We start from the raw sequence: 16571 nt of genomic DNA on the forward strand, positions 1-16571 counted from the left end.
TTGGCAGTCTTTGGTTTATTTTGACCAGAATGTGACCAATTCATCAAAGTCCTCCTCTCGCAGGTCCTTGCTGTCTCGCCACACCTTCGTGATCTTGTGTCGCATGGATGCTCCCTCTTGGAACAACTTTGCTGCATCATTCTCCCGCCCAGCTTCTGTGAGCACCTTAGCCTTCAGGAATGATGTCCGCGCTATCTCAGGAGCATATATTTCTGGATCAACGCTCCAATTCTTGAGGGCTTGGTCGATGAACACGATGGCATCCTCAAGAAGCCCGTTGCGAAGGCAATGCTGTGCCATCTTGTGGCAGACATCTGCAGTTCGATGATGGCGGTTGCGGATGGTAGACTGATACTGCTTGAGGGCCCGTCGATGAAAATCTTCACTTTCCTTGAGCCGGCCTTGAGAGAAACGCACGTTTCCGAGTGCCTGAAGGAAGCGACCGGTCCTGCCAGCACGGATTACGGCGTTAGTGAGTGATGTGGGAAATAAGCAGGTCGCTTACCGGAAACAATGTTTGTCCATGGGTCCGTATATTTTCTCTCGATCTGCGAGGCCCGTCTCTAGCACATCCGACGCCTGCTTCAAGTCTCCCTGGAGCCAGTACGTTAAACCAAGATTCACGAGGGCCAATGAGCGCTTGTCCTTGGTATAGTCCGGGATATTCTCGTACGTCTGCGCAGACGTCGCAAAATGTTCTTCCCCCTTCTTGTAATCGCCGGCCATCACCCACGATATGCCCATCTGGTTGTAAGCGCTGGCAAGTTTCTCGTCAACTGTGCCTCTTCCTTCTGCGATGGCCAAGCGAATCTCGAGGACTCGCTTGTTATGCATCATGCTCCCATCTGCGTCATTCGTCCCGCTTGCGACTGCTCCAAGTGTGTACCGGATGTCGGATTCCAAGTCTTGGTGATCGACCGATGTACCGCGATTGCAGAGGTCCAGGGCCAGTTCCAATAAAGGTTTTATGATAGGGGATTCACCGCGTTCGTGTTTGTACCTTCAAAGGAGTCAGTATCACGGGAGTGACTCGATATAATAGACGGCCACTCACCATCCAGCACGATTGAGAAGTTCAGCAAATTGAAAGTCGCCGTCAAGATATTCCTTTTGCTTGAAGTATTTCTTGTAAGCGTCCTCCAGGCTGAGGACATGTGGATAGAGTGCTTTTGATGTATCCCATAGTGTGACATCATGACCCTCGACTTCTTGAACTGGCCAGGCAGCTGCGACCATGGTGACCACATTTGAAAAGACCTTTCGTTTTCGTTCGGGTTCAATTTGTGCACGCACATCGTCCCGCGTTGAGCGATGTATCCAATACTCAGCCTTCTCCTGGTTATGGCGGAAAAGGGACGATCCGATCAATTGCCCCCGAGCCATGAAAAACGCCCCCACGTTCTTGGGGTACGAGGGGATGTCTACATTAGTAGCGTGGGTTGTTAAGAGCTCCTCCTGGATGCTGTCTGGATCCAAAAACGATGAAACCTCCAAAATTGCTCGTGCGCTATCCGACAGTTTCTCTAAGACTGTTGAAATCTGTCCACGAGCCGGCTTTCGGGGTGATTGAACCTCCATCTCGTGAATCTCTTCGGCATCGTAGATCCTCATGAAGTCAGAATAGGTCAGAAATCGAAGCCTAATTATACCAGCCATCTGGGCTAGCTTAAGAGGTAGGCCACCTAGTCGATCGCCAACCTGTCTGGCTTCTTCAAGATGGCCCTCAATCTCCGTATATTTTTGAACAAACAATCCAGCATCTTCTACATCGAAAGTCTGAACATCGAGAGAGCTTGCATGGTGCGAAAAACTGGTCTTCGAGAGGGGGCTGCGGCTAGTGATCAAGACTGCACCGCTATGAGCGATGTCACGATACGGTGCCAGGATATCAGGTTCGTCGGCATTGTCGAAAATGACCAGCCAGGAAGCGCGTACACGCACCCCAGTACTATGATCTATCTTAAATGGGTTGCGTAGCCACTCAATAGCGAGTCCTCGATTGGTGACCTGGTTGTCTGGCTCGTTGGGGTCCTGGATGCCCAAACGGATAGCGATTTGAGCAATGTCTGATTCAAGTTTGGAAGAGTCATCGGCTCGGATCCAGAGTACAGCGTCGAAGCGGGCTTCGCGAGTAAACGCATATTCGATAGCTATTTCTGTCTTCCCGAGACCATGCATGCCGCATAGTATTCCCACGTGTATTCGATCGGGCGGTGAAGGTGGCATCTGGTCATTTGCAGGAAGAAGCCAATCATCAATTTTGCTTAGAACATCTTGTCTTCCGTAGAAGTCCTTGTTCCTCGCATAGGCGTGCATCATTAAACAAGGTATTCCGGGATCAAGTTGTTGCACGGAGAAGTTCTCCAGGAGAGCCTCGATAGATTGTTGTTCTGGGCTTGAATCAGCGTTAACGTGAGAGGACGCCCTAGGCTCTGGCCAGCCAGAGACTCCGTTTCTGGCAGCCTGTCGGGTTGAATTGCTCATGTCCGCCGGTAGAATTTGCACATTGTGAGCTCTGTCTGCATTGGTTCAGTAAATCGGAAAGACGATGTTAGGAATAAAATGTTCGTACTGTTAGGTTGGTTCTGTACATTTGGTGGGCAGATGATGGATTTCAACCAGAGCCTTATCTGGGATATTGAACTCCCATGTTCATCACGCATCGCCGGAAGTTGGAGGTGGTCAAGCTGTACGCCGAGTTTCCTTTCCATATTTGTCCCAATAGAACACAAAAGCTCGTCGACGACCTATGAAGTCTAGAGTTAGCTTGTATCAAAGCAAAGAACACCAAGATACTTGGGGTCGAACAATGATCTTCCTCGTCTTGGGTTTCAAAGGCCTGTGGTCTTTTATTTCAGTCAATTCCTTCTCAAAGATTGACAGCATCTCTACACGTATATTCGTCTCTTCGAAATCATCCGCCAGCTCGAGCATCACGCGGGCGTCTCTTAGCCGTGCGAGAGCCTGACGGTTTAGTGTAGTTCTAGTGAGATTACCGAGCTTTAAGATGCTGGCAAGTCGACCACCAAAATCGCCCTCGCTCGCTCCTTCGAGGCGGTGCGGAGTACCGAGGAACACAATGCCAGCTATGGTGGTCAAGAGGTGGGAGCACCGGGCGTTACGCGTACCGGCGATACACAGCGCCTTTCCGATATGAGCATTATTATTGAAAATTCTTCCTGGTTATCAACTTGGAGATGGATCGGTACCTTTTTGGCAATGACACCGCCAAGGCCATGACAAATAAACAGCAGACGTTTCGGTTCCTTGATATTATTCTTAGCAAATAGCGCAAAAAAGAGGAAAGTAACGATTACCCTGTGTTTGTCTACGAAAGTTTGAAGCTTTTCGAGAAACTCTTCTCCCTCGTTTAGGAGCTGCTGCCAGGAGAAGCAGTCCTCCAGAGACACACCATGATTGTAACCGTGAATGGCAACCCCGGTGTCCAGTGAGGCGAAGAAGTCGCTCCAGGGCTGGTGCCGGTAGAAGGACCAGTCGTCACAAGCAAGGGTCCCTACGCCAGGCACAAGAATGATGCTGAGGTATATGAGACACTCTATAACATATAATTTGGGGGCATAGGGGGCTTACTGGATGTTCTTGGTACCCTCCTTGACGACTTTAAGCTTCCGTAAGGTGGGGGTCGGCTTTGATGACGATGAGCTTCGATGCCGACCCATACTGATCGGTTATGCTCCCTATACCGTCAGTGTAGCTTAGGTGTTGTAGGAAGAGCATGGAGGTGAGAAGTAGGTGGCTCAAACAGGCAGTGATTGAAATTCACATCTCCCAGTGTCCCGGAGAGGAAACAGCGACCTGGTAGTAATAGCAGCAACAGCGGAAGTGCATAGTGCCAACACATGCCTACAGACTCCGACGAGGCAAGCTCGCACATTTTGAACCGCTCGAGTAGGTTACACCCCTGCCCATGTCGTATGCGGCGGCTTAGGTAGCAAGCTGATTCTAACAAGGTAGCGGGCCTACATAAAACCAATCAAACATAGTCGTGAAACACGCACCAGGAGGCACGGATCCTCGCTTTCGGAAAAGTCATGTGGAACAAAGAGTTTAGCGAAGTAATTTGCCGAAGAGTAATGATGCCTGCCAAATTGATAGTCCGTTAATATTGTAGTTCATTTTGAACCAACTAAACGGAATGAATCTGGAGCATCCTAACTCGTAGTGATAGTTCAAAAATCAAGTCGATACTATGAGCCTCTTGTACATAACTCATGCTTACGATAAGTCAAGCAGGATGCCCGCGATGAGTAGATAGGTAGCTCAGGACCTAAGTCACTTCCCGGAGCGCGTCGCGGGGGTTGGGCAGGGGGCGGGAAAGGAGGACGGGGCTGATAAGCGCAGATGTGGGTTTGGGGCCACGTCACACTGGCACAGGGTCACCTAATCTGTGTCTATGCACTGTGCACCCCCAGAGCCAAGTAGAGGCCCTACTTCTTGTTAGTTAGTTAGGCTGACCAGGAAAAGTCATGTGTAATGTAATGTAAATCTTTACTAGCGCTACTCCGTACATGTGGGCGCTTTGAGGAGAATTAAGCATCTTTTCTGATATGTATGGACATTTATATCAAGTCGAACATTCTTCGATGGCTCCTGTACAACTTCAGTCAAACGCTGTCAGGCTGAAAGCATTTGAAGTTATTATTGTACTCCCTACATTAATTCGCTGCGGTATGTTACCCAAAATATGTGGCTGGCGGGGAGGCGGTGTAGAAGGAGGTTCAAATACCTAGCTCGCCCGACATTTTCAAAACACCTCACCTCATCGATATCCTTAGAGCCCACGACATTCTCGAGTAATTAATCCATAGAACTTGGGGCAACTAGGAGAGAAGACCTCCCTTCCACTCCTTTCACTCAGTGGCTCCGGACTATGTACGTGCAGAGACTGAACGACTCAATGTAAACGTTCGCGCTTTTGGAATCCGTTGATGTCTAACGCGACAAAGCATTCCGCATCTCGAGGGAATATTCACGCGCCGCTTCAACAATCGCTATTGCACGATTTAAGGGGAATTGCAGAAGAAGCCGAACCATGGAATCAGGAGCAGCGAACTTAGAGCAGCCCTGGAAGTCTGTTAGTGACAGCTTCAATAAAACTAGGGCTAGCGACAAGGATATCTTCTACGGTGCCGCTATTGGGGAGAAAATGTCAGTCCCAGGTTCAGCTGGGGAGGTCAATGTGACAATCCTGTATGACACAGGTGACTATGACAACGAGTAAGTCCTTGCAAATGGTTTCATGGTGTGGCTGCTAATTAACAGAGCAAGGGATACGAAGCGTCCCCACCGCGACCTGCCCACTCAAGAGGTGTCTCATAAAACTCGCGATTGATAAGGTGGGCCTGTGTACACCGGCAATAAAAAGTATTAGGAATAGAGGGCCCTCTAGCGTCTTAGAAGCGTTTTTCTCCAAAATACTGTGCGATTCGAGACTATTAATTTTCTGGGCTAGCCATAAACAAGCTTCTTGGTGAAAAAAGGAAGAAGGAAAGAAACTCCGGACTACCACCGTAGATTCCATCCAATAAGGCGAATCCATCATGTTGTAAAGACTAGGGCCCGCACCTCAATACTCTGTCTTGGTTGAGCATTTTCTGGGGCGCCAGGATGAAGGAAAGAAGAATGCGGAACACCTTGGCAAAGTATCAGTAAAGATTCAAGGACCGTGAAAGACTAGAGTACTGACACGGACGCCCCCTACTGTCTCCCTGGAGAAATACCCATGCTTGGGTAGGCATTTGCTCGCTAACGTAGTACCAGCGATGCTCTGGGTGATGTTCTAGCAATAAATTTTCTGTTTGGAAGTCCTGGAACACAACGTCTCCGGCGTGGAGAGCGTGCAGATTAAGGCTGGATGCGTCACAGAGGGCCAAAGGCCAATCGTGAACTGGTCCACGGATTGGTGCCCAAACACTGTACTTAAAATCAGCGATGACTGAGCCAGTGAGAGGTGAAATGAGAAGCCAACAAACTTTATGAACTGATAGTGCTCTCCGGGGAGACGATGTATTCCGCTCTTGTGATTCAGGCGACGGGCAAGAGTGCTCGCCCATTCTTGTGTCATATCTTCCACGGGATATTAGAACATGAACCTCTTGAAGGAGTTATTCACAAACCAATGTGTGCTGCAGTCGTGGGTTGATGATCTTCATAAGCAGTCTCTGTCGCTAGTGGGAAACTCTCGCCCCGTTTCCGAACCTGCTTCATTAGCTTTGGACAGAGAGGTGGCATATCAAGGCCAACGTACAAGAAACTCGAAAATTTGTATTCTCGATGGGTTAAGCATGGATCTCAGGAGCTTGGCAACATTTGGTAAATATGTTTGAACAATCTTATCTTCGTCGTCAAAATCCTCGTAAGTCATGCCGGAGTCCAACGTTTCCAGAGAGAATCCATTTGCGCCCAGAGAAAAATCTTTTTCGCGACCCCGAATGTCCTCAATCTTCTGGGGTTGAATGTTGGTCTTGATATTTGACCATGGAAAGCCGGACGGCGGAACAAACTTCATCCTGTAAGGCTTCTGTTTGTCATACAAGACGTCCCTCGCGAGGAAGTCAATGTTGCCTACGACAGCCATCGTGAGTACCGCGACTAAATGAGCGTTGTGGCAAAGGCCCGTGGTACGAGCTTATGGCTATATCAATAGGATGAAGGAACAACAGTAATGAGACAAGACATTGGAGAGAGCTTACTCGAGGAGTTGAGACAGCCTACGTAAGGGTAATATATCACGTGCAAATTGGGCGAAATCCCCTTAGGCATATGAGGAAACTCGCTGCGCCTGTGCAATCGGAGCACCGGCACACAGAATTACAGGGGGGCTTATGGTAGTAGTTGGGTAGACAATGCCTAGTCAATACCCTAGGTAGTTAGCTCTTTAGAAGAGAATTTAGGGGGTTATGCCGATTTGATACGCCTGGTCCCCTTTCCTATAAGGTGTACTGGAGGAGGGGCTTCGTCTCAGCTAACCACAACAAATGCAGGCCAGTGCAAATGACCTTTGACCTGCTAGCGAAATTCTTGCGACTTATCTCCGCAACTCTATCTTGAGGTTCTTCTAGAAACGGAGATCGTCCGCCGATCTACCTCGTACACCGTGACGAGAAGCCACCGACGTATTTTCTCGCTGGCGGTAGGAGAGCGGGGAAAACGCACTCTCTTGCTGCCCAAATTTGGCGCCCTGGCGAATTCGGCGCAAGTCAGTGCATATAGTGCCATGTGACGTGTGTACGTGTGTGTTACTGTGCTCATCGTTCTTTAGATTTCTGCAGTCGGCTACGAGAACAGACAAGCTCGTGGACATGAGTTTTGGTCGATCAACTTTGATCAGCGTTCTCTGCGCCCACATCTGCTTAGACTCGGCCCGAGATATCCGATTTTAAGCGTATTAATCAGGCAGTCTCCCTAGAGCAAGCGATTACTACAGAGGGTCACCCAGGTCATGGTCCCACCAACGTCTTAAGGGAAAGACACAAGAGCGAAATGGGCGTCAACAAGGTAATACTAGTCATGCAAAAACTAATGCTTGAATAGTCGAAGCAGATACCGTCTGATTACCCCTCCTTTGAACACTAGAGATGAGGCTACCAAACTAGCGGTGAAAAGGATTCAGACCCTCGAAAGTGAGACGCAATTGGTGCATAGCTTAATTTCGATGTAAAGAGTCCCTCATAAGATACACCGCACAACCTACATGATTATTTTCACGATTATCACACTGGCCTGCAATAATCCGAGACTCAAGAAACACTACTGCATAGTCTGATAGATTGTCAGAGTAATAGCCATGCTGCAATGGCTCAAAAACGAGGGAATTCTACATTCAGACCCTGTGATCTAATTCTAGGCCATCGCTTCTTGTAGACAGTTTATACATCCTCCGAATGGAACTCATCCAAGCTCTCCTAGTCAAGTCTTGTAGCTCATCATACTTAAACATTGCCCAGGTAATAACGCCTACAGCAAGAGATGCCACAACCCACGACCAAAACGGCGGATTGCTGCCAGGATTGACCTCTTGCACATTCATTCCAAACACCGAAGCTACAAATGATAGAGGCACAAAGAAGACGGCTAACTTGGTAAGCTTCGTCACACCTTGAGCTTCGGCAATGGCCTTTTCGGACTCGCGGATCGTCGCATTGTGAGCTGTGATGGTCATCCCCTGCACACATTCAGCAACTAGGCCATCGGCGTATGTAAGTGCCGAGCGGTAATCCTTCAGAATAGATTCAATCTTCCGTGGGTTAGAGCCCTTGACATCGCTATAGGACGTTTTCTCCGACAGATCTCGCGCATCTAACGACACGATGGCACCGATAGTCCCTTTGAGGTTTCGAATGTGGCGCCGGAGGACTTGCTGGTGGTAGAGCAGGTTCGACAGAGTTAGATTGTTATTGTGAATTAGATGAGAATGGTTGAGCTCCTCTCTAATCTTGGTATCAACAAGATCTAGTATTGCCATTTCAGACGAAATTGCCAAATTGAAGAATGGGCTCAAGGCGTAGAAGGGATCGTGAACTGCACGCGCTAGATCGATGTGCTGCTGGTAGTCTCGCAAAACAATGTCAACCTTTGCTGACGGGTTGATGGATTCGGCTTGGTTTCTGAGTGTTCTGCTTCTGCCGTTGAAGGAGATTCCGGGGCTGTGCAGCGGTGTTGGTAGATATTTCAGAAAAGAGGTCGCCTGAGTACCAGGTCCAGTCTCCCATGGCCATTTCAACTCTTCGCCTAATTGTTGCAAACCATCGTGCCAGACAATACCTAAACGGCCTTTCCAATCAGGAGGGACGTAGATGGAGATTGTTTGCTCCAACGAAAAGGAGTCAAAGTTGTGAACAGAGACGTCTCGAGGAAATGGATCGCCTGCGGCCATATCGGGAGAATTCAATAGAGCAAGTTTCCTCGTGTAGTTACTCATCCGCTTAGACCAATATCTTCGCAGCTCATCTAACTGCTCCTGGTCGTGCTTGATTTGCATATCTTGTTTCTGCAGGTCAATGGTGGTGACCGCTAACGACAGCATGTCCGAGTAGCAAGATGGAAGGATCTGCATGGCGGTGTTCTTCAAGGTTTTTCTTCCAGGCCTTGATTCAAACAGTAGATGTCGTCGGAAGAACTCCGGGTCAATATTGAACCTCGCTCCTAAAACATTTAACCATGTTGCACAAGGATAACCACGCAACAAGAGTAAGGAAAAGGAGTCACTAGTGGGTGTGACTGTCTGACCAAGCTCCTCAAACTTCTCTACTGTCTCAAATGGGATACGGGTCATCATTTGATCAGAGATTTTGTATAACGAGGCGAAGCAACGAGTCGGCTCTACTACGGTAAAGGCGGAATTCAGCCGTGGTGGTCTGTAGTTATACGGCTGCCAAAGGAAAGTTGCGAAATCTCCAAAGTCGTCACCCGGATATAATGACTGCCCCGAGGCAGTCTCTGCTTGAGAACGGACTTTCTCAGCATATTCCTTAACGACGCCTATAAAATGATATATGGTCAACATGTATATGGCAGAATAGGGCTGAAAACGTAAATGTACCTCCCCATATTTGAAAGGGGTCCATGTTTTCATTTCCCGCCGTTCCTTCGCTGTCTTGTTGGTTTTCCTCCATTCGTGCCATGGATTTCCAAGTTATTACTGAAGATGGTCGTGATCTGAATAGATTGGGTCTGCATTGGTGTCCTGAACATAGAGTAACTGCAAGATTACAAGAGCGGGTTACACTGCTATCAAAAATCCGAGAAAAACAGAATGAGTGGACAGGATGAAAAAGAAAATTGACAGCGGCTCTGCTTTGCCTAATGAGACACGTTTTCTCTCAGCCGTTCAGACGAGCATCCCATTGGATGCCTCGATAATCCATGCGGAGATACAACCTTTATCCGTGCCTAGTTTAACCGACGTCACCCGAACCTCAGCCTCAGCTTCACCCGGGTTAAATCCTCAATGAGACCCCTGCGAAAGTTTTACTCCTAACTTCTTTCTGTCCCTTACCATACGTTACAAACCACTATTTTACGCCAGAACTACTTTCTTACCAGTTTCGTACACTGATTTGCCGTCAACACTGCATAGAGTGGAGAAGTCACGAGTGTCTCCAGCTTTTTTTCGGTGCTATTTGAGAAGTGAGAGGAAACTGAGATTTTGAGGCTTATTTGGCCTTTTCTTACAGGGCGCTATGGGTCTGCGTCTGTTGGATATGGTTATAGGTATGGTGAATTTTCTACTTAGGGGGCAGCACAGGATGGCAATTCGTTGGGATAAGCTTGATGGACTTGAAGGTCCTGTGCGCTGCGTGCGAAACTTGTGGTGAGTCTTATAGGAAGCTTGGTAATCCTTATGCAGGTAGCTGCACGTACACCAAATCGCCAATTGCAGGCAGGGGCTTGTGAGAAGCGCCGTGGCGTTCCTTGATCGCAAGTTGCACGTCATAGTCAAGATCGAACTTAATCGCCAGATCAAGTGGGTTATCGTAGGACACGTGCGTCCCAGGGCTGTATTCTTTGCGATGCTAGCGTTCTTAAAAGACTTAGATTACTCGAGATTAAAGAAAAGTTAGTTACGACTACTTACTTATTAAGCAAAACTAGTAATAACTAAGTAACTATACGACGTATCTATATAATATTCTATATCTTATTATTAGAAAAGCACCTAAGAACGCCGAAATTACTACTAATATTGAGATCAAAGAAGAAATAGAAACGAATATAGGGTTAAAGAAATTCTGGAAACAAAATAAAATTAGCGAAACCCCCTATTACCGTATAAAATAGAAGAGGTACGATACCCGGAGGGCTACTTCCAGCTAGTTTAATATTTCTACTAGTATCGACTGTGGAAAGGTCAACGCTATCCTAGAAAGAAGGCGATATTAGACGTATCCCCGCTAATGTCTAGGTTAGAGTAGGATTCTCTAACGTAGCGGCAAGAGTGCGAGTATTAGCTAGGCGATCTAGCTTCATAAGGTCCTTAGCACCTGGATGATCCTCATTATCTAACTACACTATAATATCGGTATGATAATTTAAGATATAACGACTACGATATGAAATATGTAGGATCATATCATACCGCAGTACTATTATGGCAACAATACCATGGTTGAGAAAAGGTTTCAGGAACCACGAAACCTATATACATCATATATGATGTATGTAAATCAGCTAATGGGCAATACACAGATCGAATTCAATGCATCATAAGATATGATTGGCAGTAACAGGCAATGCGCGCAATTAATGCAACACATTTTGGTTTATGACCAACCAATATGCAATACGAGGAATCAATACAATGCATCAACATGACGATATAACTAGATGAGATGGTATGAGTAGATCTATGTGTCTAATATGATGATATGATTCTATCAGATTCTAGGGTACGATGGTGATTGTCCATATAGAACGGAAATTGGATGAAGAAGGAGGATTCTACCCAAGTAGTAGGTAACTACTAATTAAATAAGTGGAGGTATAGAAGATCATCAGATAAAAAGATCGATTTAGCTGATCGAAATGTGATCATCGGCGGACAAACTTTGCCTGAGCCTCGGATACGAGGTATGGATTTTCAATTGGATTCGTGTTACTATCGGGGCCAGGAATTCCAAGACCCAGAAAATTCCTTTGAGCTGAACTAGAAAGCTACTAGTACAGAAGTGCAGAATTTCTGAATTGATTAGTTCATCGAGTGGATCTTCGTTGGATTTCAGACTCAATTGAATACGAAGCCCTACGGACAGTTGAGGCTATACGTCTTGTGTATAATTGTCTGTCGCAGCCCTCCGACTGTGGGCATTCTCTGTTTGACTGCGAATATTCAGGTGCTCTTGAGAAGTTTGCGAAAGGACTTAGCTCCTGCAAGCTTCTTTGCTTGGGGGTCTTGCGTGTCTTCATTCGGGGTAGATAGAAGCTACGCCTCTCATTGTTGGAGCTTTGCAAGAATGGCATTGTTTCATGCCTTTTGAAACGAACTTGACCAAACACTCAAACAGTGCGCATTCAGTTATCCCATAGGGAAACTGCTCCATCATGGTGGGATTAGTTGGGGGGGGCGAACCAATCGGAGAATGAGTGATCGGGCCAAGATGGCAGCCACGCATTTCCGAACCCAAGCCCTCATCGAACTCCACCCAAAATGGATTAGAGTAAGCTTAGGTCGTAGCTGAGCTTCGAAATTCGCAACCCAGACGCACTGGATATTTTGTGAATACTTTCCTTCCATTTATCATTATCGCATTGGGATACTCTGAGATTACAATCCAATTGCACCGAATTGTTCCAGAATCTCAAACCATGACCCATGCTGATGAAAGACAGCCATTGCTAGAGGGCCAGCGCGATGTGGTAAAGCCTGATAATACCACAATACCCGATGGCGGCCTCAAAGCCTGGAGCCAAGTGATCGGTTCATTCTTTCTTATGTTCAACTGCTGGTAAGTTTGGTGCCTGTACGTTGTCGCTAAGTATCTTGCATGCACTAATGCTAGAGCTCTTCAATCTCGTAGGGGAATTGTCAATTGCTATGGAAGTTTCCAAGCCTATTACAAGACCGTGCTTTTCCCCGATGCGAGTCCAGCTGCCATCTCATGGATCGGATCGCTGCAGGCTTTCCTGCTAATTTTCATCTCCGTCCTGACGGGGCCGGCATATGATGCGGGATATTTCCAGGCGCTGATCGTGACTGGCACGACACTGATGGCTTTCGGCACATTGATGGTCAGCTTCTGTTCACAGTACTGGCAATTGCTGTTTGCTCAGGCCATATGCACAGGACTTGGAGCTGGCTGTCTGTTTGTTCCTGGAGTGGCCATCTTGAGCACATACTTCAAGAAGAATGCCTCTTTGGCGACAGGAATTGCTACAAGTGGCGGCAGTGTCGGTATGTGATTCGTATCTCCCTCACGAGTCCTTATCTTTTATGAATTGAGCACTAACCTGCAGTAGGAGGTATCGTCTACTCTGCTCTTTTCAAGCGGTTCGAGCTTTCCTTAGGGTTCGCCGCCTCAGTGCGATTACTCGCCCTGGTCATGCTTCTCACCCAATCCATCGCCCTCCTTACAATGCGAGTGCGAATGGTTCCAGCGACTCGACGGGCGTACCTACAGCTCTCTGCCTTCAAAGAGATCCCCTACGCGATCTATAGTGGTGGTGTCCTCTTCGCGTTCATGGGCATGTATATCCCATTCTTCTTCGTCCAGAATTACGCCATTGAACACAATATCCTGCCAGCAAACACGGCGTCTTATGCGCTGATCACCCTCAATTTGGCCTCATTGTTAGGGCGTATCATCCCTAACATGTTGGCTGATCGGACGGGCCCATTCAACATCCTCATCCCGTGCAGTCTCACCACCACACTCCTCGCGTTTTTATGGATCTGGGTCGATACCGTGGAGACATTGTTTATTTTTTGCAGCCTATACGGTTTCTTCAGTGGCGCGTTCGTGTCTCTGTCGCCGACGACTGTGGTCAGTCTCTCTCCTAATCTGGGTGTAGTAGGCGTGCGTATGGGAATGAGCTTTGTGTTTGCAGCTATTGGCCTCCTCACAGGCAATCCCATCGCGGGGGCTATCTTGAAAGCAACCGGATGGCCGGCTTTGCAGGCATTTTGCGGATGTTGCGTTGGAATCTCGATGATTGCGATGGTGGCTGCGAGGATTGTCAAGGCTGGGCCTTCGCTTCGTGTCAAAGTCTAATGGTTGGAGAAACAGGGATATACTAGGGAATACGATATACTAGGGAATATAGGTTCACTTGGGATGGGTTTCATCTCATTCCAGTTCTCTTCGATTCGTTTCCAAAAAAGGAAGGTTAGCTTATGCAAAAGAAGATAAATAATACTAAAAGCTGATCAGGGTACCACGCTGTGATTTCAAAGGACCTCCCCAAACATGTTTCTTCATAACTCTGGTCATACAAGATGCAGACTAAAAGTCCTCGACGGTTGTTCCAATTCCTCGCTCACGCGCGAGACGCACGAGGTCTCCGCCCGTCACCAAGTCCATCAAGCCCAGCCCGACACTCTTGTAGATGACATTTCCTCGCTCCACCCATTCCCGCAGGCTCTTCTCCTCGTCTGCAGACTCCTCCTCGCTAGCTTTGCGAGCGGCATGGCGCACCATCATCAACTCGCCTAGTTCCACAACCTGGTGAGGTCTGATGCCGGCCTGGATGATCTCGCCGGCCTCTTTCATGGCTGCGTCTAGACTGTCCACCACGATAACCCCGCTGCGTCTGGTATGCTTGTGGAAGTGACGGTGGGGCGGCGTGACATTGACCTCGTCCCGAAGAATATCCGGATGAATCTCGGCCATATGGTTTTTGTAGGAGCCCACTGCGCCAATGAAACGACCTTTCTGGCGACCCTCTCGAGAGGTCAAAAACTCAGCTGGGAAGAGAGGTGTGGAAGATGGGGTGCAGCAGAAGATAGCGTCGGCCTTTCGAACATGTTCCTTCAGGATGCGGTTGTATTCACCAAAGTCACTGCTCATGGCCGAGAATTTCACATCGCGGCGCCACTCGGTGTTTTCGGGAAGGTAGATATCACGGAGAAGCTCCGCGGCGCGATCGAAGGAACGATTGACAATATAGACACGTCGAATCTCATTGCTGCGCAGGATAAGAGCCAGCCGGATGTGCCAGTATGCTTGGGTGCCAGCCCCAAACACCAGGAGGGTGCGGACCTTCTTGCGCTTGTTAAAAAGCATCAGTGATGCCAGCGCTGTGCGGAAGGCCGTCAGTTCGTGGGCGTTGATCAAGCCGAATGGGAGTGACTGCGCGTCCAAAAGGGTGACACTTCCCCTGGGTGAGGTGTCGCGCGTGCCTGCCCCGGGCCATGCCCCTAGGGTTGATGAGAGATTTCCAGTAGTGACTGGTTGTTGATTGACGCAACCAGTCAGCAGTGTGGAACTATCGGTACTGTCGCCTCCGCCGCTGCTTCCCGTGGTAACGGAGGGGCTAATCGAGTTATCATCTTCATGGGATGACCCAACAGACAAATCGCTCATCTCTGATGATAGCGAGGCCACCGAGTTCCTTATAGATCCACCGCGCGATCGAGAAGATGTAGACTCGCCCTCTGGAATATCGAACCCCCCACGCTCTATGGCACACCCTGCAGTGCCACCGTCCTGCAGGGAGATCATCTTGATACCAAGTGTCTTGCCCGTGGTGGCAGGCATGAAGAGTGTGGTGCAACCATTTGAGCGGGTAATGGCAGTTCGTTGGGGCTGATAGGTGGCCGAGCAACCCTGATCCTGGGAGCCGGTTGAGTATTCGCGGAGTGCTTCAGAGAGGCTCCGTTGGAGTTCGATAATCTCATCTCGGGTGAGAGAGAGCAGCAGTTGCCGAAGCTGCGATTGGGAGAGGATAGTGAGCGGCATCTGGTCGGGTTGGGGGTCGATGTGCTTTTGGTTAAGGAGATGGGAGGTGATGAAGGGAGGGAAAAGAACGTAAAAGATAAGGTCGGGACCGGGATCGTTCAGGCTAGTTATCTGTGATTCGATCTTGCGAGTCAAGACAACCGCCACGGGCCGCGCATTCGCCAAGATCCAAGTGAAACCAATTCACCAGAGAGGGGGTAGTTGGTCTACCAAGACCTCGCCGTGGAAAACAGAAACCAGCACGCCAAGGGAGCAGTCGGGCAAAAGGTGTGGAAAGGGCTCCAATTTAAATCAGCCTTGGACCCAATCTCGAGGCTCACGAAATCTCCGAAGATGACGACAGGCGGGACTTTTGGAGGGTGGGGGAGCGGGGGTGATCAACAAGGCGGACGCGATCAGACTCGTTGGAGGCGCCCGGTGCTCCAGGTGTGCAGTGCCGAGATGACAGGATGAGGCCTGTGAGAAATGGTCGTTCAAAGGAAATGCAGTATCAGTGCATATGAGAGGCAAATCAAAATGCGAAAAAGCAAAACAAGCAGATGATCGGCCCTCGTTGACAGCGACCGATCCCGAAAGCGGCCAGTGGCTTGATGCGGGACTCTTCGGCCTCTCGGACACTCGGACGCCGATCATTGGAGGCCTTGTTGCCTTAGGCATGCCAGCCCTAAGTACTACTAGAATTCACCATAGATCGCTTGTTTACTCTGAGCGCATCCATGTCTTAATGAATGAGTTGCATTGTACTGAATATGAACCTTTGAGAAAGTCTAATCTAATATTCGAAGTGATATCTAAGTGAGGAAAATTTGCAATCTTATGCCAGTAATCAACATTTATCTAAGCTAAACAACAGTGATCTGATAACCCTCTTTTCATTCTAGATCCTGGACAACACTTTGTAAAATCTTATTTTAAGCATTAAGAGATGCTATATACCCGCGTAGATCAATTTAGTTATGAAAAGGCTAGGTCTATCAAGTTAGCCAAGACGAATCGTAATATAATGGTCGATTATGCGGTAACTCCTTGATTTGCTCTTTCTCATCTATCTGAGTTTTCTACCGCTTGAAAGTGGTTAGCTTCGTTGGAAGGAATGATCTTTTCTACCTTCTTCCTCGCGAATAACATGAGAGATCACAATCTTCTATCTCTAACCGT

At 48.2% G+C, this 16571-nt stretch overlaps 6 protein-coding genes across 6 annotated transcripts; 2 read left to right on the plus strand and 4 right to left on the minus strand.

Moving 5' to 3' along the window:
• Positions 1 to 15: 15 nt before the first annotated feature.
• Positions 16 to 3680, minus strand: N7496_009691 (uncharacterized protein; the record flags this gene model as incomplete). Its single annotated transcript, XM_056702604.1, has 7 exons — positions 16 to 448; positions 506 to 1000; positions 1055 to 2519; positions 2573 to 2747; positions 2797 to 3144; positions 3210 to 3537; positions 3592 to 3680. The coding sequence occupies 7 exons, from the start codon at positions 3678 to 3680 to the stop codon at positions 16 to 18; spliced, it is 3333 nt and encodes a 1110-aa protein (XP_056551604.1).
• Positions 3681 to 5053: 1373 nt separating this feature from the next.
• On the plus strand, positions 5054 to 5353 carry N7496_009692 (uncharacterized protein; the record flags this gene model as incomplete). Its single annotated transcript, XM_056702605.1, has 2 exons — positions 5054 to 5238; positions 5290 to 5353. 2 exons carry the CDS (start codon positions 5054 to 5056, stop codon positions 5351 to 5353), a joined length of 249 nt encoding a protein of 82 aa, XP_056551605.1.
• Positions 5354 to 6129: 776 nt separating this feature from the next.
• On the minus strand, positions 6130 to 6598 carry N7496_009693 (uncharacterized protein; the record flags this gene model as incomplete). Its single annotated transcript, XM_056702606.1, has 2 exons — positions 6130 to 6219; positions 6269 to 6598. 2 exons carry the CDS (start codon positions 6596 to 6598, stop codon positions 6130 to 6132), a joined length of 420 nt encoding a protein of 139 aa, XP_056551606.1.
• Positions 6599 to 7889: 1291 nt separating this feature from the next.
• On the minus strand, positions 7890 to 9298 carry N7496_009694 (uncharacterized protein; the record flags this gene model as incomplete). The annotated part of the gene is made up of 3 exons (XM_056702607.1): positions 7890 to 7925; positions 7982 to 9165; positions 9229 to 9298. 3 exons carry the CDS (start codon positions 9296 to 9298, stop codon positions 7890 to 7892), a joined length of 1290 nt encoding a protein of 429 aa, XP_056551607.1.
• Positions 9299 to 12324: 3026 nt separating this feature from the next.
• On the plus strand, positions 12325 to 13727 carry N7496_009695 (uncharacterized protein; the record flags this gene model as incomplete). The annotated part of the gene is made up of 3 exons (XM_056702608.1): positions 12325 to 12464; positions 12537 to 12910; positions 12976 to 13727. 3 exons carry the CDS (start codon positions 12325 to 12327, stop codon positions 13725 to 13727), a joined length of 1266 nt encoding a protein of 421 aa, XP_056551608.1.
• Positions 13728 to 13958: 231 nt separating this feature from the next.
• N7496_009696 (putative proline utilization protein PrnX-like) lies at positions 13959 to 15413 on the minus strand (the record flags this gene model as incomplete). The annotated part of the gene is made up of 1 exon (XM_056702609.1): positions 13959 to 15413. One exon carries the CDS (start codon positions 15411 to 15413, stop codon positions 13959 to 13961), a length of 1455 nt encoding a protein of 484 aa, XP_056551609.1.
• Between the last annotated feature and the right edge of the window lie 1158 nt (positions 15414 to 16571).

The sequence above is a fragment of the Penicillium cataractarum genome, assembly GCF_028827025.1.
Source record: "Penicillium cataractarum strain IBT 29864 chromosome Unknown utg000008l, whole genome shotgun sequence".
Classification (NCBI taxonomy): Eukaryota; Fungi; Ascomycota; class Eurotiomycetes; order Eurotiales; family Aspergillaceae; genus Penicillium; species Penicillium cataractarum.